Source organism: Silene latifolia, chromosome 1 (genome assembly GCF_048544455.1).
Source record: "Silene latifolia isolate original U9 population chromosome 1, ASM4854445v1, whole genome shotgun sequence".
Classification (NCBI taxonomy): domain Eukaryota; kingdom Viridiplantae; phylum Streptophyta; class Magnoliopsida; order Caryophyllales; family Caryophyllaceae; genus Silene; species Silene latifolia.
Genome location: NC_133526.1, coordinates 76892589 through 76912927, shown reverse-complemented (window position 1 = coordinate 76912927; position 20339 = coordinate 76892589). Strand labels below are relative to the sequence as shown.

At 36.5% G+C, this 20339-nt stretch overlaps 2 protein-coding genes across 2 annotated transcripts; both read right to left on the bottom strand.

Annotated features, from left to right (window-relative positions):
• Nucleotides 1-2668: 2668 nt before the first annotated feature.
• On the bottom strand, nt 2669-4100 carry LOC141606713 (uncharacterized). The gene is made up of 2 exons (XM_074425965.1): nt 3904-4100; nt 2669-3558 (listed from the first exon to the last, which is right to left on the bottom strand). The coding sequence occupies exon 2, from the start codon at nt 3555-3557 to the stop codon at nt 2724-2726; it is 834 nt and encodes a 277-aa protein (XP_074282066.1). The 5' UTR covers nt 3558; nt 3904-4100; the 3' UTR covers nt 2669-2723.
• Nucleotides 4101-5269: 1169 nt separating this feature from the next.
• LOC141606705 (putative glutamate carboxypeptidase AMP1) lies at nt 5270-17228 on the bottom strand. The gene is made up of 10 exons (XM_074425954.1): nt 16115-17228; nt 15577-15819; nt 10069-10221; nt 9816-9884; nt 9119-9206; nt 8094-8177; nt 7878-7966; nt 6982-7095; nt 6108-6242; nt 5270-5746 (listed from the first exon to the last, which is right to left on the bottom strand). Exons 1-10 carry the CDS (start codon nt 17114-17116, stop codon nt 5573-5575), a joined length of 2151 nt encoding a protein of 716 aa, XP_074282055.1. The 5' UTR covers nt 17117-17228; the 3' UTR covers nt 5270-5572.
• Between the last annotated feature and the right edge of the window lie 3111 nt (nt 17229-20339).

Here is a 20339-nt window from a genome sequence, read left to right as displayed (position 1 = left end):
GATACTATGATAAATGGGAGTGCAGGGAAGACCTTTAAACCTCGGACAGGCATTCGACAAGAGGATCCTATATCTTCCTATATTTTTGCCCTGTGTACGAAGGTTATCTCGCAAATGCTGCAAAATGCTCAAGAATGGAAAAAATTATGTGGTATTAAAAATATGTCAGAAGGCCTCTGCAACCTCTCATTTGCTGTTTGCAGATGACTCTATCTTTTTTATGGAAGCAAAACCCCACTATTGCCAGGCTCTTAAGAATATCCTTCGATCCTACTGTCAAACATCTGGTCACCAAATTAATAAAGATAAATCAGCTATTTCTTTTAGCCCTAATTGCACTCTTCGGACGACTAGATCATGTATGCAGATTCTGAATGTTTCTGGTAACAAGGAAATGGGTAAGTATCTGGGATTGCCAACTGATTTTGGTGCGAGTAAAAATGATATTTTTGCACTACTTGTTGAGAAGGTTCGTAAAAGAATCCTTAGTTGGAATAATAATTACTTATCGCCAGCTGGACAGTTAACTCTTATTTGTTCAGTATTATCTCCACTATCAGTTTACGCTCTATCGGCTTTCAAAATTCCGGTAAGTGTGAATATAAAGATTGACTCTTTATTATCACAGTTTTGGTGGAGTGGTACTAATAAACGGAGTCACCTACATTGGTGTAGTAAATTATTTACCAGTGGATCCAAGTCTAATGGTGGATTGGGTATTAGGAATATTGGATGTTTAAATCAAAGCTTGTTGGCAAAGGTGGGATGAAGAATTTTGCAAAAGCCTGAAAGTTTGGTTGGACGTACATTGGGCAATAAATAAAAATTAACTCCCACCAATGTCATGAAGTCTATGGGAGCCAGGACTACGTCTTTATCATGGGGTGGTAGGGGAATTCTTTGGGGTATTGAACTGTTGCGTTCTCGTTTATCATGGGTTGTAGGTTTTCCTTCGCTTCTTGATGTTTGGCGTGACAAATGTATAAGGGGTGCTTCCCTAGGTCAGCTTCTCTATTTGTCTGATACGGAACTGGCTCAAAAATCATTTATCAGTGTTTGCCAATTGCAGAACGAGTTCGGGGGATGGGACGCTGATACTGTTCATTCTGTCTGTGGAAATAATGTTGCTCCTTATATCTTGTCTATTGATTCTCCCTTTGAAGACACCTCAGATAGTCTTTTTCGGAATAACACTAGAAATGGGATATACTCTGTCAAGACAGGTTACTCAATTGCTTTCCGCAATCTCTGGATGAAGAAAGCCTCAGCCACTAACTTACATCGTATGGAGGCCAACACCTATTCCTTCTGTAAGACGCGATTATGGTCACTACCCATTCATGGAAAATGGAAATTGTTTATTTGGAAGATTCTCTCTAAAACCCTACCTGTTGGAGAAGAGGGGATGGAGAGAAACCTTGATTGGGACTATTCCTGTTGTCTCTGTTTGGACGAACCATGTCTGGAAACAATGGCTCATCTCTTTCGTGATTGTCCCCTCTCGTTGAGAATTTGGTCTGCGTCTATACTGGGTATTCGTGGACAGATGGGACACAACATCTCTATCCAAGCTTGGATTATCAACTGGGTTAATTTTCTTTCCATTAACTCGGATCCTATGATAACTATCTCTATTTTCATCAGCACATTTTGGCGAATTTGGTGCATCAGAAATTGCCATAAGTTCAATAATCTTGATGTTGATATTTCCCTATCTATGAATATAATGGCCGAAGCTTCTACGGTTACTTCATGCTTAGCCCAACGAAATGCTACTAAGGTGGATGTGGATTTAATAGATTCTGATGATTGTTCTGAAGTGGCAAACATACGAAACTTCTACCATGTCTTTCTAATTGGCACTTCCCTTTGTTCGAATTATGTTCACTTAAGTGTGATGCCTCCTGGAAATCTGGGTTTAAGGCAACACCTGGTTGGATAATTCAGTATGCTAGTAGTGATGTTTTTCGACACGGCTCAACTAGGTGGTTCTGGGCATGCTCTCCTTTCCAAGCAGAAGCTGCGGCTCTTCATTATGCCATTACTGATGCGATCAATCATGGTTTTAGGCATATTGACGAAACAACTGACTCCTTAGATCTAGTACTTCAAGTGACGGGCAACATGGAGGCTTCGCAAGATGCAAAGTTTATTATCCGTTCTATTAGTAGCTTAATTTCTACTACGCATTGTATTAATAAGTCGGTGCCCAAAGCTAAATAGGATTGCCCATTCCATTGCAAGAACTGCTATGGGATGAGTAAGCCTCTTATTTGCTCACTTTCCAAAAAAAAAAAAAAAAAAAAAGTGATGATCCACCCATGACTCCATGAGGTCATGACTAACCTCTCCCAAGGATTGAGATCTGATATTGTGACGCCAGTGATAACTGATAGATAGGTTTGGAATTGTCAATCAAGCTTGATTTATAGTTATAATAACGTGTTTGTTAACTCTTGAGGTCCTGAAACCTTTTAATCACAGATGAAGTTGTAGGATACTAGGATCTAATCGCAGGACCGAATCAAGGATCTCCGATATATTAGAGGTGCAAGTACAAGAGAACAACCTGCAGATGATAGTAACTTTAGCTAGTAGTCACTCAAAGGTTTCAACCTAAAGCCGTCACTGTTATGAGTTTAAGAACTACCTTTGCGGTTTAATATAAAAAGAAATCCAGCTTTACCCTATTTCAAGTCAATCAACAGCAGTTTCTTAACATGTCATTTCTTTCGACAAATGGTCATGCCATCTCCAATCGGTACTAAGCTGATGCTTACACGCTCGTCTTCCATAATAGCTCTATTGAAATCCCTGAGGCTAATAGTAGTTGAATCATTGACTAAAGGATTAGCAACTTTTCCATACCAGAGTACATTATCGATCACAATAAGACCACCTACCCTCACAAGCTTCAGCAGTAATTCAAAGTACTCCTTGTACATTTTCTTATCTGCGTCAATGAATGCAAAGTCATAGTTACCAGCTTCTCCATTAGAAATCAAGGAATTTAGGGTTTCAATTGCAAGCCCCTGTCTAATATGCACCTTATGCAGAACCCCGGCTCGTTCATAGAACTTTGTAGCAACTTGTAAAGCAGTGTCGTCCCTCTCACAGGCGATCAAACGACCTGATTCCGGGAGAGCAAGGGCAACAGCCAATGAAGAGTAACCAGTATAGACACCGATCTCTATACACCGAGTTGCCCCAAGAATCTGGACAAGCATGGCGAGGAGCTGGGCTTGATCTGGAGCCACCTGCATTCTACTTGCACGCATTGTAGAAGTCTCTTCACGTAATTCCCTTAAGACCTCAGGCTCCCGGGTATTGTTCAAGACATAGTCATAAAGCTCTGGAGTCAAACTAACAACCTGTTTGTTCAAGTACTTGTTGTCATTCAAGACAATTCCTGGTGCATTGGTGGAACATCTAGCATGAAGAGAAGACTTGTCGTCCTTCCTACGTAACGACAGAGGAACATCTTGGGGGAAAATATAGCGTGAACTCGGAAAGGTTACAGGCAAAGTTGATGGTATGACGCAACAGCTGTGTGACATCCTATGAGCACCGGAGATTTAAATAAACAATCCCGACTTAGCAAATGCATTTAACATATAGGCGTAGTAGATAAAAGGGTAAGATGCCTATGCATTTGTTTCCGTTTCCCCTATATTTTTCAATACAACCATTGTAATTTCAATTCCAAGCATACTTGTGTCCCAAAACAACTACTGTAGATATCTAAACACACAACAACATTTCTTACCCACAACAATACTTGCATTACTAATTTGACACAAAGCACAATCAATCATAGTTTTGAAATAAAATTGCAACATAATTTACAGAAATAAATGGGATTTAGATAAATGATTGCTTAGAAGAAGGAGAAACATTGCTTACTTTTTGGGGACAGTCAAGTGGATAGCAACAGAACAGCTGACGATTATACCCAAATGCACAAATCACATGGATTACACTTCCTAAACTTTTAGAAGGAGGAGAAACATTGCTTACTTTTTGAGGACAGTTTCAATATGTATGTATATTTATGAGATTGGGAGATTCCCCAACTTCTTTATTCAAGGTATTATCCGTCTTAAACTTTTACGAGTCAAGTAGTATTATAAATTAGACCATGTAAATGACTTGACCCGACATCCGAACTCAACACCTGAGTTTGACGACCCATCCGAATACAACCCAACTCGAATATTTATTGTTGCAAACTAACTATTATCTATAAATAACTCATAATAATTTACCTAAAAAAACCCGAAATTGAAATGACCTGTAAATAATAACAAAGCCGAATGCATAGGAAAAAAAAAAACAAATTTGTCTTATATCCTTAAAGTGATAGTATGATTGACTTGTTTACATCAATATTAGGGATACTATCAGGTGAGATTGATATTTGTTTGGTAACATTGATGAGATTCTAAAGATTTGTACCTATTCATTAGAGCTGGTAAAAGTTGACCCGACATGAACCGACCCGAATCCGTCACTGGCCTGACATAACCCGAACCCGATATAACTCAACCTGCAACCGACACAAATGACCCGATTACCACCTCCACTATTCACACTAGTCCAGTCCTCAAATAACAAGGTTAACTGCTGTCAAAAAATAAATAAATAAATAAATAAATAACAAGGTTAACCTTAAAGCAGTAGTAGTTGAGTTATGAGTCAATAAAATCATGGAGCACATAAACCGAAATCGAGTAGATTACCTAAAACCATAATTTAACTAGGGGTTAGCACTACGTAAATCAACACCCTTTTGGAAACTATATCAATATCCGGATAAGATACAATAAGTTCCTGAAGATAAATTCTTATTTGTATATCACAAATTTTCATTTGTGATAGAACATTTTTCGTCACAAGCTTGTAATTACTACAATTAAAACATGCAACACAAAACTTGTTCTGCTTGCAATTGTTTTGTTGACATTCATAATTCATTTACTACTGATTTATAGTATTTCCTTCACTGTGCTTCCACCCTCCGCTTCATCGATAGTCTAGGCTTCCACTAGAAGTCTAAAAGGGATCCATATTAATTTATTTATCGTATTTTGAAAACAAATAGTCACAAGTTCTATTCTCACCGGAAACGAAAATCTTGTACCGTTTGTTCTAATATACTACTTCCTCCATTTTTCTAAGTTTGCCCCATTTCATTAAAATATACCTCACATTTCATTATTTTATGGGGCAAACTTAGGAAAATGGAGGGAGTATTATTTACACTTTCCGATTTTTTCTTGCATTTTTTGAAAAGTGTAAATAACCTATCAGAATGGGGGAGTATTCAATTATCAGACTAAACAACATTATGTATTTACAAGTGGTACTTGAGTTGAGTTGCACCAGCCCAAACAGTTAAATACTTGGACAATCCGTAGGAACTCGTAGCTTCTTCGCGGCGCAGGTGCATATACTGTAACATATCATCCTACATAATTTTGATAGGACTTGGACCGATCAAAGTGATTCAAACACCAGCTCTGTCCATATACTGTACAAATCTACACGGTGACCATATAAATCCAGATTTTTGTCAGGATAGATCCCCTCTCAAAACATCGGCAGCCCTTTGTATGGCTCGAGCAACCCTCCAAATTTCATGCTGAATTGTTGCTACATCTTCACTCGTCTTTGTTTGAGAAATTGCGTTAGCGATTGAAGGGAATTGGGATAGTTCGGTGTCGTGATTGTTTGAAGGTCCATATACCTGTAACCATAATCAATCACACAGGTTATTGCCACATATGACTATATGAGTTTAAATTAAATAGGAAAAGATAACAAGTAACTTGAGCATGTCTGTTTTGTTTCCTCTCTATCCCAGCAGATTGTCACCTATCTTGGTTAAGGATAAAAGAGTTACGAAGTACTCCGTATGGACCGTATCAGTTAACCTAGTTTAGTAAAAGATTCATTTTACGTTATCTAAGTATCTAACAAGGAAATCCACTTAACTACTTTGGTATCAGACAACAAATAGAGAATTAAATCATTAAACAACGCCTTCTGAATAATGCACGAGTTTAGAAACTAAACACCCATCAAATAGAGAAAGATATGACACTTACAAGATGCTTAAACCACTTGTTCCCTAGGAGCCCATCAGCATCTACTAGCCCTCTTTCGGCCAGCATCAAGCGATCGTTTAATATCCGCTCCTTCAACATTGAAAGATCACTAAGGGATGTATTCCGTCTTAAACTCTGCAATTTTAGCATGAGAGGCATAAACATGATTCAGCAAAAAACTAATGCAACATGTCTGTCTATATATCTGTCATTTTGGTCTGAGAAGCATAAGCAGATTTAGTAGAAATGAACGTAACGCTTTTATTTATATATGATAAATATATGCAGATTTGTGTAGGAGTGTTTGTTCTGCATATGCAGATTTATATATGATAAATAAATATATGAACGCAACCGCTTTAATTTTATTTTATTTTTTGACAATAGGAAATAAATAGCTTACATTACCCTCTGGGCTAAGGAGTGATCTATTCTATTATGACGACTAGGGATAAGACTAAGAGTAAGACAATGAAAATACCGAGTGAGACTCCTAATTTGCATAATAAACGCTTTACAATCCGTTGATATACTTTTTGGCTTTTGTACAAATGAAATGATTAAATTACGAGTACATTGAAAATTGTACCTTTTATATACAACTTCTTCAAAAACTCGTCTTTGGTAAAAAAACAAATTTCTCTCATACCATATTCCACTGCCCGTAGAAAAGGAAATACAAAACTTCCGATGTAACCTTCATATATGATTTCTTTCTCTCATTTCCCTCATTTCACACAACATGGTATGGTAATTCTTAAACATTAACGTAATGCAATACGCAGAAATCACAAGACAGAATTCTAGTCCCTCTGCTGGCCAGTTAAAAAGTGTCCTAAGAATATAAAATAAAGTACAAAGTTCCTGATCGCACCTTAGCTTCCTCTTGAACTTCTTTGGCAGCCAAAAGGAGATGCTGAATCGAATTTGTAATAGGAACAACAGAGACACGGCCTTCCAACATACGGCTCAAGGTATCTGTGTACACCTACACAACGGAATTGTTAGTTGAACAACTCTCCAAGCACAAATGCACACCGTTGGCCCTTGGGAAAAACCTAAGGTACTTATTTTTGAAATTGGAAGTTTTTTTTTTTTTCCTGTGAAAATGACAGAAGCCACTCAAAGACTCAAAAACTAGTCAAACGTCATAATTTTGAGTCCCAAATTCCCAATACAAAAATCAAAATAGGCCAGACGACGAATTAAACAAGTCTGCTAGCGGCAGCAATAGGCAAAATATATAATGATGTCCTCCCTCCATCCCATTTATATTGTCCTAGTTTTTATTTTCAGGACGTCTTAAGAAAAAGTGATAAAGTAACAACTTTACCCCTTTGACTTGAGGGAAATGGGGACAATATAATTTTTCAAACTTCCCCTCACATAGTCACATATTTTAAAGAAGTATACAACCATATGGAACGGAGGAAGTGTAATTTTGCGGATGAGCAACATTGATTACATGCCAAAAGATATCATTACACAACTGATACATATAGCAGAGACCCTTTGATACTCATTTAGATAATACTCCCGAAGAAAATCAACAACAATATTGCCCAACTGCCTCAAGGAATCCAAGAAATGGCGAGACGAGAGGGGGTGGATGTATGCAGCCTTACCCCTGTACTAAGACTATAGAGAGGCTATTTTCACGGAAATCAATACAAAAATTGCATTGACTGACGGCTACTTCACAATGAAAAGAAGCGTAGCCATTTTAGTGAAACATGAATGAACAATCAATAATAAAAAAATTGTCGATACCTGTAGCTGCGTCGCATATGAACAGTAATTAAAAGGCAAAATTGGGTCATCAGCCAAACGAAGAGCTAACAGCCCCCAAAGTCCTGCCACTGGAAAGTAATAACCACAAAAAGTACTATAGGTCAAAAGACGAATTAGGTCTTTAACCAAATTCTTCTGTAACTTAATGGAATTTTAGAAGGCAAAAAATGAAATATAGATAACAATATAACATACCAGCTACATGGCGGTGGAACAACGGATCACCATGGTTAATCATCCAATCATAAGAGTCAAAAGCTGTGTGATAAACTGGAAAATCTGGATAGTACCGATCAGTATTAGAATTGCTGGAGTAGCGGTAGAATGTTAGAAACCTCGGTAAGCTCAGTGTCATTTTCAAAAATTTAAGATAATGGGAAAATGTACGTATAGAATTTAAATCAATCTTCTTTGGTACAGCAAAATAAAAGCCTAATATGAATTCAAAACTAGGCTTCTACTACATTCAAAGGCTCTAGTAAAAACAATAACTCAAACTATTCCAATAACAAATGATAACATGTGGTACTTCAGAAGCAATTCTTCTCCCTTCAGACAATAAGAAGGATGTGAAACAATGATTCATCACACTCTAAAAAGTATTTCCAACACCAATTGCTCGTGTCTTCCATTCACAAACTTCATTCCTCTCAAATGTCAACAGGATATTGAAGAATTACAAAGTAAGGATATGGATATCCACACTTTCAAGACTCGGTCTTATTTGGGATCACCCTAGATGTTTAAGACCTTTAAGTTAGCTCCAATAGTAATGAGAATGTAATACTACCCCCATCCCCAATTGATAGTTCTCATTTCACTTAGTAGTCAAACAATGTCCACTTCGACCACTAATTTTTCCAAATGCAAGAGTTACTGAGTACAATGTAAAATTATTTAACAGTTGATTTATCAAAACAACTATTCACACATTTATCATTTATAAAAAAAAAGTTGTAATTATTGCATATTGTGACAACACATCGGTCAAAGTGGACCTTGTTGACAATCAAAGTCAAATTAGGACAATATAAACGGGGTGAAAGTTAAAGATAATATTATGGTGTCATGTCAAACTACCAAGCTCCGTATGTCTATTCATATGTTAGAGAACAAAGCACTGATTATTTGTTTCTGGCGCCGTAGGCAACCAACTAGGATCAGATATGATGGCGATCAAGACTCCTTACACTAAATATAAACATGCACCAGTGAATTACCTTTTCCAAAGTATATATCAAGCGAAGGAACCCCTGCGTACTGCAGAAATGGAGCAAAATCAGAGTCCACTCCATTGAGCCTCTGAATCTGCAATACCACAATAAACAAATATCAAAGCTGACCTGCTCAAAAATAAGCATCGCCTGAAAAAGAATAGAAGGTATGTTAACCCTTGTTATTTCGACTCCTCACTTTTGGGGCCACACCCATGTCTAACATGAGAAGTAAGGATATGGGTAGAGAACCTTCTATCCAACTTCCTCTTTACCTATCTGACAGTTCTCCTAGAAGAATGGAAGGGAGCCTCACAAGTGACAAGTCACAACTAATTTTTTATTTGGAAAATGTGTCCAGATACTTGTATCCTCATTCTGGGACAAGTCCCTTGTCTCAAAAGTTGACTCATGACGAGTTCCTCACTTGGATATGAAGTGTTTAGTATGCTTTGAGGTTGTGACTTCATAGTGAAACTTCACTCTGCTATGGCAAGTAACAGTTTATCGGACAAAACTCTAGATAGCCGGGGCCCTCAATTATTAACTCTAGATATTTAAAGATTTGACGGCAGCATTGAAAAAATGCACTATCTACAATTGAGAGACTGTGACATTGCAACTCATGTATGTACACAATACGAAAGGCCAAGTATATATGCACACCGCATGAAAAGAAGACAGAAGTTGAAAATAGCCTTACATTGATGCCTTTGTTCCTAGTAGTCCATTCTTCATAAACTGTCATGCCTTCCACATCAGGATCCTTAACCTATAAAAATTCAAACAAACTTTGAGATGTTGGTTTCGCATACCACACTATATCTAATCATGACCCAAAAAAAAAAAAAAAACATGCCTCTGTTTTTTTGTAACTAAATAATATATTCGTATTGATTAACATAATGACTGTACAGTCAGGAGGTTCAAATTCTCTGAAGGAAAATCAGCCATACCTTTTTGGTGATGTCAATTAGAAGATCATCTAATTGGGGAGTTGCACTTGGAAATATTCCAGGCCCTTGAGCTGCACAATCCACATTTAAATAGGCTATGGCCTTAGAGCCAAGATTCATAATGTTTTCCTCAACCCATTCAGTTGAACCTATCTGGAAAAGAAAAAAAAAACATTATAAGAGTCGTACTGAAATTTTGCACTAATCTTACTATAGAAATAATTAAATGTCCCCAAACAATTTGACAGAAGGCAAAGGAAAAGGGAGATATACTGCAAAACACACTTCCACTGGTCCACAACATTAACATGATGTTATGTTACTAAACCCTCGATTGGATAGAGGCTTGGAGGAAAAAAGGAGTGGGGGACAGGAGAGGGGATTAATTTCCAGTGTTTGGTTAGTAAATTGGGTTAGACAGAATTGAAAGGACTGGAAATGAAGCAATCTGCTTTCCCTCCTACAAGCGAAATTAAAATTATTACAAGATTAGTAAATTTAAGAGCCCTTCAAGGATAGCATTACCTGATTATTTTTCCATTGTCTTTCAACATATTTGTGATGTTATCCCTTCAAGGAGAACACAGAATGACTAATGTCAGATAATCAGGAAGGTGCTCCAACTTTTCAAGATGTTGTGAATGGCTATCTAAATATACTTCACAGTCAATCAAAGCAGATCTTGGCATGGATGAATAGACCCGAAGCTCCAGTATACCAAGTGTGGCAAATAATCATAAAAAAGGGGGACAGGGATAATAGTCAGATGTTTTATCTGACTTGTATAATTATGGTTTGTCTAGGAAGGCCAACAGTAGCAACAGAATGAGCACATATCATATATACGGAAGGTAATCTATTGTAGAACTATTCCTAAAGAATTGATCAATATTAGGCTTCTGACCCTAGGTCATATCAATTTTTTTTGGTAGATAGATGCCTCTACATTCTACCCACAGAAAGAATTGAGGTGCAGAGTAACCAATAACTGTTAAGACATAGAAACGGTAAATTTTATCATAAATCCGCTTCATCGTGTCGGACTAAAATCGAGGTCAGTAAAGTAGGCATGTAAATATACCCTACCTTAGATTGCCCTCAGATAAATGACACTGCATAAGATCATACGAGTATCAAATGAGTTAATTTGGCAAAACGAGATTAATCTTCAACGCTTACTTAACTGAAAACATAGTGCGCACTTTTCAGCTAAATTAACTTAATATAGATTGTAGGCAAGAAAAGATCCAAGTCTAAACCTCTTGACAATTTTTTATTTTTTCTGCAAGTATTAGAGGATACTGACTAAAGGATACCAAGGGGGGTAATGCCTTAGAAAAAGAAAAGTGGGAAGATTAAGCTCTTAAGCTTTCATGAGTATCTCATCTACAAAGAGAAGATATGTCTTAAGTGTTGAGAGTTTGAGAGCAAAGAACTTGTCTCCAAATATACTATAATTTTACAAGCCGGTATTGAAACTGTTGAGTGTTGACGCATAAATAGAAGCAAAGTCATCAAAAATATGATGGAACCATTTTCCAAACTTCATGAATCCACCCCCTTTTCATCCTTCATAAAGGAGTGTCCTTAGCCTTACTAGGGTGAACCAAACCCGGGCTAAAGAGACAAGGATAAGTGACACATTGATAAGACCCATGGGTGAGAGAACAAAAGATGATGGATAGATTTCCTTACTGAATGGAAACAAAAGAACAACAGCTAGCCAAATTGAAGCATCTCTGTTTAAGCATGTCTAACTGTCTTTTAAGTATTGAACTTTTTCGTTAGCAACCAAAAAAAAAATGTCAAAGCAGAATCTTGTTCCTAATCGAAGTGGCTTGAAAGTCAAGAGTATTTCTAAAATATAGCAGAAACTTTCAACAACAAAAAGAAAGTAAATCATATTCATCATTTCCTCTAGAAAAGCTTCGACAGATAAAAACTCCAAAGCCTCTAAAGATTCTTGAAAACATTATAACTCCCAATGATGACAATTGTTGTCGCATAGAACTTCCTTCACGGTGGCTTTTTTTAGAGAAGCAATTGGTTTTCCACAAAATGGCCGTGAAAATGGTTATAGGTAAATCACTAAATCCCCACATAAATGTTATTTCAAAACAAAACTCTCACTCCAAGTTCAACCCTAAAATCCACGAAGCAAAGAAAGAAATTTGAGCTCGAGATTAGAGATTTACATTTCAACTTGTCACTCCATCAACCTAGCTTGTGGGCTCAATAGTTACGATGGTTACATTCATCCGAAGCACAAATTTTGTGAATACAAGACTCCAAATACACTGCGTCTTAAGAACTGCACTAACAGTGAGAGGTCTGAAATACCACAGCCACAGTCAGACTTTAGAAAACAAACATAATTGACAATGAGTAGTGATGAGGTAACAAATTAAGCTAGTAATTTCCTTTCATTACAAGTTTGATACTCCTGCCACAGTTAAAATCATCCCTCAATTGACAAATGTAGTAAATTGATTTATATTCATCGGCTATATCAATCTCCTAACTACAGAAACATATAGTAATGTCCAACGCCTCATGAGTAACATAATGGACAGAACATATCAAATTGTTACCACACTCAATGTAGTATCTTTGGGCAACAATTTCCAAGTTTCATAGAGATTGTAAATGTCAAAATATATATTCGTGACTTATAATATGACACTCAGACTCACCGACAAGGAGTCAGGTGCAACATGGAGTCTAGTGTCTGACATCTCGATCTCGTGTACCAAATGGAACTTGAAAAAAAAAAAAGAGAAAATTAATTTGTCCTATTATTATTACCGGGTGCTGCCTCCTAGTGTCTCCCTCCTCTATTCTTCTTTTTTTTCTTTTCTCTTCTTGCTCTATTTTGACATTGCTGACACATAATTTTAGGATATTGAAGTGTTGGTGTCGTGTTTGATTTTCGCATGGTAGACACGTCTCTGGTATTGCGTCGGACGAACGACGCAGTGGATTAACATAGTTCAAGACCAAGAATAGAAAATTTACAACATATTTGCCAGCATCATTTAGAAATCTAGTGAAGTGAAATGTGAGACATGGCTGAAACCTCTAGAAAAAACATTATTCTTAGGCATCTGAACTTCTACATACATTGCCACTGATAACATTTGATACCATGGCAAACCCAAAACTTCATCAAATCCGCCTAACGTTCCTAAAACGTTATAGATAATAATCTTTCATTATCGATAATTATTTTACTACTAAAAGTTCATGAAATATTGATGGAGTGATGGGTTAAGGCTGTGTACTGCTTAACCTCAACAAGAAGAATTAGTCTTGTGTAAGACGGTTTCACACAAAAATTGTGTAAAATGGTTCCAAATTACAAGAAAATCATGCCCATATTAGTGCAAATGCAGTTATAAAAAAAAAAGTTCTACAGTATACTTGTGAAAGTCCGCCTTACACAAGTATTTGCCTATGGCAAGTTCCTTATCAGATTGTTTTTACAATAGTTGTCCAGCAAACCTTGTGGTAGCCAAGTACGACGACCATGGCATTTGAATATATATACGCCTACGCGTTGATTTGGGTTTTCATAGAGCAAAATAGTCACTATTTTATTGGAGAAAAATAGCTTCAGACTATAATTTACTGATTTCCATTGTTTGGTTTGGAAGGAAGAGGCAAAAAGGAAAAGCGAAAGAAATCCCAAGTCCTATATCTTTCTCCTACCACTTCCATCTCTCTTTTTTCTACGTCTACTGTTTGCATAACCAAGCAAAAGCAATTAGCATTTATTTTCTAGAGGATGCAATTTTTTATGAAAACATTTTCCCTTGCCAACTTAATGTAGCTTTATTGACAAAGGAAGTTAGGAAACTTTTAAAAGCATCTCAGCTGACACAAGGATTCCCACTTCGGAATGTATAAGAAAACGGAAATCATACGCCAAATATTTCTCCCACCTAAGTAAGATACTAAGATTACACCAGGTTTCATTTATTACAACATCATATTACTACATTCCTGATTTTGTAATTAATTTGTCATCAGCATTCTACAGCAGGTAATATCTGTCATATACTTGAGGCTAAAAATATACTTGGCCCTCTCCAAAAGTGGTCACTGCAAGATTCTCATCAGCTTATTATTGTTCTGTCAGCCAACTTTAAGCTCATAAAGCAAACTTAAATAACAACAGAATACCACTAAAAGATTATATGAAACGGACTTACAAGTGAGACAATCCAATAAACCTATGATTAAAGGAGGAATAAAAATTTAGGTCAGTCTCACATGTGATTATGTGAAACCATCTTATACATGACTGACTGACAGAATTAAAACATATGCAGTTCCTCATGGATTGCGACTTACAGTTGTGCATAGCAACCGCAGCCCAAAACATAATCATATCCCACTAATATCCCCCTAAGTTCCCTAAAACATTTTCCAAGTTCATTATTCACGCCTGTGTTAGGTATTTTACTGCTGAAATGCCGTATTACAGATTGATGAAGTGATGTGCTAAGGCCTAAATCTATGTACTTCTTGCCCTCAATAAGAATCACTTTTGGCAAGATTCTCAACAGTTTGCTTTTACTTGAGCTGTGTTGTGAACATTGTGGTGGATGAGGGGTTTTGAAAAACAAAATAGTGAGTACTTGGTTGCATGGGAGAGAAACAGTCGCTATTTTGGGAGAAGAGAAGTCTATTGATTTCAGTTGTTTAATATGGGAGGAAGAGGAAAGACGGGAAAGCAAAAGAAATCCCAAATACTAGATCTTTCTCTCTCCTCTTCCATTTCTCATCTTCCGATTTCACTCATTTGCATAAGCAAGCAAAAATAACTAGAATTCCTTTTCCATGGATACAACTTTGTGACGAAATATCCTCCGTTATCCACCAATTGGTGTCGAATGACAAAGAAAGTTAAAAACAAATTCAAAAGCATCACAATTGCCACATAGATTCCTCCTATGAAATGTATAAGAAAATGGAATCATAAGCCCGACATTTCTCCCTCTTAAGATAACACCGGGTTTCATTTATTATAACATCATCTTACTGCTATATTTCTGATATCTTATAAAGTATATAGTTCTTCATCAACATCTACAACGGGTAATCTTCTGTTATAGGCGGTGCACACTTATCTCGCACCAAAACTGGCATCCGCGAGAATGTCATTAGCTTACAATTATCCCGTTGGCCAAGTTTTAGCTCATACATAATGACAGCAGAATAAAAGCATCCAGAAGCACAAAGCTAAGGGTTAACCAAGCATGTAATAGGCTGTAATAAAATCACAGTCACTAACATACGGTTTCACAATATTGTAAAATCATCCATTACAGACACCTATCTATACCTTGAACGTAAATCATGGTATCTATTAAAACGGAGCTTGACATGGGTATTTTGGTCCATAATCTTACCTAAAGTCACCTAAGTAACTGTGGTTAATGCATCTGGAAGTATTAGTTAGCTTATAACGAAAACACAATGACAGGGAAAGCAGTTATTACGTACCATTCCAAACTCTTCAGCATCCCAGCTACAGAGAATAATTGTTCTACGAGGTCTCCATCCCAATCCCATCAAATAAGCATATCTGCGAGCAACATCTAGTAAGGCAGCAGTTCCACTGTTAGGATCAACAGCACCATATGTCCATGCATCTCTATGGTTTCCGAGTAGAACATAGCGGTCTGGCTCCTCCAAGCCTTTAATGACAGCAAATACATCACTAATAGTAGCCATCTTCTCTTCCCCCTGCATATTATGAGAGGAAATACATCACTAATATTGTATAGACAAACCAACAAGAATAGAAACTTGTAGACAAAATATGACTTTTGCTCACCTTATCATATATTCATTCATATGTACAAGAAAAACCCAAAAAAAGAACACAATAACTTCAATTTGAATAAGACCAAATTTCACATGAAAACAGTTGCACAAAAAAAGGACCACAATTGACTCTACATCACAAAGACAATATTCAAACAAAATAAAAAATAAACAATAACCAAGTAAATCCAAAATGAATGAATAGAGCAGCAACCTGGTAACTGAAATTGAGCAATGTAGGACCAGGTCCAACCCTATGAACCCCAATTTTGGCGGTATGATCCCTCCAACTCAATGGCACCTGATTCCCCTCAAGTGACTTCAAAATAGACAAAGCCGTCTCCAAAGACACAGGCATTGACGGAATCTTAGGAAACCTCGTAACCACCTCAACGTCTCCCCTCCCTAACCGCTCTGTTCCCAATACGCTTCCCCAACCCGGACTCAACGGGTCTCCCACACCCTTCATAACAGTCCCCCTCTCCACCCCTTCCCCCGCCCCCTCCGTAAATGTCAACACTGCCACCGCTCCCTTCTCTGCCGCCTTCCTAACCAAATCCCCCCTCGAAACCGCCCCGCCCCTCCTCACCACCACCACACACCCGCTCACATTCACCCCCACCCCCGCCAGCCCATTATAGTCCTCTTCCCTCCCTAAATTAACATATGCTGCCGGACCCAACGCTGTCCCCGACGGTGCGTACGCGTGGTATGGACGCACCACGCGCGTGTCTTCCACCTCATTATACTCCTTTCTCTCCACCTCGCTAAAATGCGCCGTGAGCGACACGCGTCTAGGATAAGACAGCAAAACCTCGTACTCTGCTGTTTTTGTTTCGAGCCCTAGGGTTTGGAAGTGGGCCCGGATGGAGTCGGTGACGTGGTGGGAGCCGGGTGTGCCAGCTAAGTGAGGGTGGAGAGTTAACGCGCGGTGATACTGTGAAACGGTATCGTTTGATGCTAAGGAGAGGAAGATTTCTTGGTAGTCAAGTTTTGTGGTATTTGAGAGTTGAGGAGGTTGTTTATTAGGGTTTGTATGGAGGAAGGAATGAAAGCTAAAAATGAAGAGGAAGAAGAAGAGGAAAATGAGGGTGGTAAAAGAAAAGCGTTTGAGTATGGAAGAATGAAGTTGATGATGAATCGCCATTGTTGTAGTAAAAGCTTCAAGTGAGTCAGATTTAAATGGAGAAGGTAGAAAGGAAGGGACATCACACATAACATTAAGCGAGTGCCGAGTGGAGACGGAGAGTGGGGTCCTACTATATTATTACCCAAACTTCCTTTTATTTGTCTGTTTCTGCTCGGTCGTAATCGATACTCACTCATGTACCTTCCCATTCACAAATTTTCATTGAAGACCTGACATATCCGTCATAAGCTGAAGACGGATACCATTTTATCTCATAAAGTACCCACTTTTTCTCTCTCTGTAACACTATTCATGTGGTTCCCTTTCTCCACTAACCCATTTTGTTACCATTTTATCTCACAAAATATCCGTCACAAATGGTAACCCGTCACAAGGGAGACCAATTGCTTCCCATTAGGCCTAGTTTTTTTTATTTAATGTTGCTAAACTTTACAACGATTTATATCATTTTGCAAATTCTTACTTCAATCGGGCTATTTTTTGTCTGAAATAAGACGGACTAAGGCTCCATTTGGCAGTACACTTCAGGTACCTGATTTGCCTGAAGTAGCTTTTTTGCAGAAAAAATCAGGTACCTTATTTTTTTTAGAGTATTTGACAACTACCTTATTTGACTAAAAAAGTATCTGAAATGAAATGCTACATGGGGTAGCATTTGAGAAATCAGGTACCTGATTCATTTTTGTCTACCTATTTTGCCCTCGAATTTTTAATGACCTCAATTAAAAAAAACCTCATTCGACTTTCTCAAAAATAAACACACAGTCGTTCAACAAGTTCTTCAAAACACAAAAGTCGAGCATCTGATTACTCTGTCAAGGTAAACGCCTCAACTTTCTTCTACGGATAGAGGTATCTTAGCTTGTTTCTTTTTCATTAATTTAGCTTGAATTGATCAAATTGGCTCCATTAATTATCTAGTTATGAATAGAAAATCCAATGGAAATTATAGTTGGGTTTTGTAGATGATGATGACGACTTGATTATTAGGAGTTAAACATGTTAATTACTTGGTCGATTTCTGTAAATTGGGCGTCTTTATATTTATAATTTATGATATATTGGGTATAATGCTTTTCTGCTAGTGCTAATTATGTGGGTTTTCGATTCATCGTAAATTATTTATGATGATGATGTTTATTAACTATTATTGGTTTAGTTAGGCATAAAATCATGACTTGCAGGTAGACACGTTGGTTTAATATAAGACCATAATTTGGGGTGAAACTTAATTATTTTTTTTTGTGTGTGTGTATGAGTTTAATAGAGAACTAATTTTGTATCCATAAAATATATTTTCGATGATATATTGTTTGAATTTTTTTTAACCTAATCGTGATATATTAATTACTGTTCTCATTCTCTTTGAAACATGTTAAATACTTGTGCAAATATATTGAGACAACTTCATTACGACGTTATTACTAACAACGTCAATGACAATAACACAAGAATAATAGTAAAAACATAATCCCCCTAAAACTAAAAGAATAAGAAAACACCAACTTTTTCCCGCTCAAATGCTCATACCTATAAGTGGGCCTTTTTTTTACATATTACTATGCTGGGCTTAGTGTACGCTGTCAAATAATCTATAATATATACAAGTCCACTAAAATCTATAACATTAGTATGCTGTCAAATAATCCTAAATTGAGTAAGTATATTATAGAGAAATGTATATGCAACAAATAAGTACAACAATATCTATTAAAATATGCACTAAAAATATCAAAATTTTACATATCTTTGTAATAAAAATATACAGCAAAATTATTCCTAATTATACAGCAAAATGATTCCTAATTATACTACTCAATAAAATTTTACATATCTTTGTAAAAATACATTCCTAATTATACTACTCAATAAAATCTTTCAATATATCCTTAACAACCTCTCCATAGTTAAGATCTTTGATGAATTAGAGATGGTAGCATAAAGATGTCGTACAAAATATATTGAGATGGTAGCATATACTTATTTATGAATATTTTTTGCTGAAATTTTATTCTCTCCCAAGTAGTTTTAATTGTTTATGAATCGTCCGTTTAGATGTGTCGTATTATTTTTATATTTTTTTCTGTTTATAAAGTTAATATGTGATTTACTTACATTTTGTTTTTAACTCAATTATCATACCCCCTATTAGTAGTGACCCTATATTAGAGTATGTTTTTGAATAATAATCGGTTTTCATTATATGTAATAATAATAAAAAGTTTGCACAAAAATAATTTAATCTAAGTCTTTTAAATAGTACACTTTTTTAAAAATATATCACTAACATTATAACGTACATTAGAACTTATAATAAGTACAGCTCATTTATACAAATATCTTAAATGGCCACTATATAAGCAAAACTCACAAATATCATTCTTTATCTCTCAAATACCGTGCTTTAGCACGGGATCTCAACTAATGATAACAATAATCAAACATGTCCTTTTACGTCATTTTGTCAAATATCAGCTACCTTTTCAGCTAGTTTCCAAACAGTTTTAACAAAAATCAGCTACCTTATCAGCTCTTAATTTTCAGGTACCTTTTCAGCTACCTTTTCAGGTTTCAGGTACCTTATCAGGTTTCAGGTACCTTTTCAGCTAGTTTTGCCAAACAGAGCCTAAATAGTCATTTTACGACAAAATTTTACTATTTTCTAAAATATTACTATCATTTTCTAGATAAAAAATACTAACAACTTTAGTTATAACATTTTGTCATTAAATGATTACATTCTACTCCCTCCGTCTCGGTCAATTGTCGTCCTTTGGTTTTGGCACAAATACCAAGGAAATCCAATTATTAAATGACAGGTGGAATAAACTGGGTGTCAATGATCAAGTTGTTCATCAAATTCATTATTAAAATAGAAAGAACAACAATTCACTGAGACACCCAAAAATGGAAAAGGACAACAAAAGACTGGGCCAGAGGGAGTATCTTATTTCAGACCGTCTTAAGCAAAACTTATTGATACCATTTGAATTGAATTTGTAGATGTCATTACATACCCCATATATCATCCCATCAATTAAATCCGCAATTACATGGCCCACCTATTTTTTACCTCTTTACCCTTACTTTTTCCATTTTTTTTTAAATACTCCATTTTTCCATATGTTACCTTTGATATAAATCAGATGCGGTAGGATTTAAACTTAACCTATAGGATCTATATTTTTCTGGATTAAATTTGTATCTCTGAATTTTTCTAAACTGGACTTAACTTATGCCTTATTCTTTCTAACTTATTTTCAACTCACTGAAAGCTCACTGAAAGCTC

Coding starts and splice junctions, on each gene's coding strand:
- LOC141606713 (XM_074425965.1), bottom strand. CDS start 3,557: ATGTCACACAGCTGTTGCGTCATACCATCAACTTTGCCTGTAACCTTT.
- LOC141606705 (XM_074425954.1), bottom strand. CDS start 17,116: ATGTGTGATGTCCCTTCCTTTCTACCTTCTCCATTTAAATCTGACTCA. Junction 10,222..15,576: donor ATGCTGAAGAGTTTGGAATG/GTACGTAATAAC, acceptor TTTCTTTTCCAG/ATAGGTTCAACTGAATGGGT. Junction 6,243..6,981: donor AAGTTCAAGAGGAAGCTAAG/GTGCGATCAGGA, acceptor CTAAAATTGCAG/AGTTTAAGACGGAATACATC.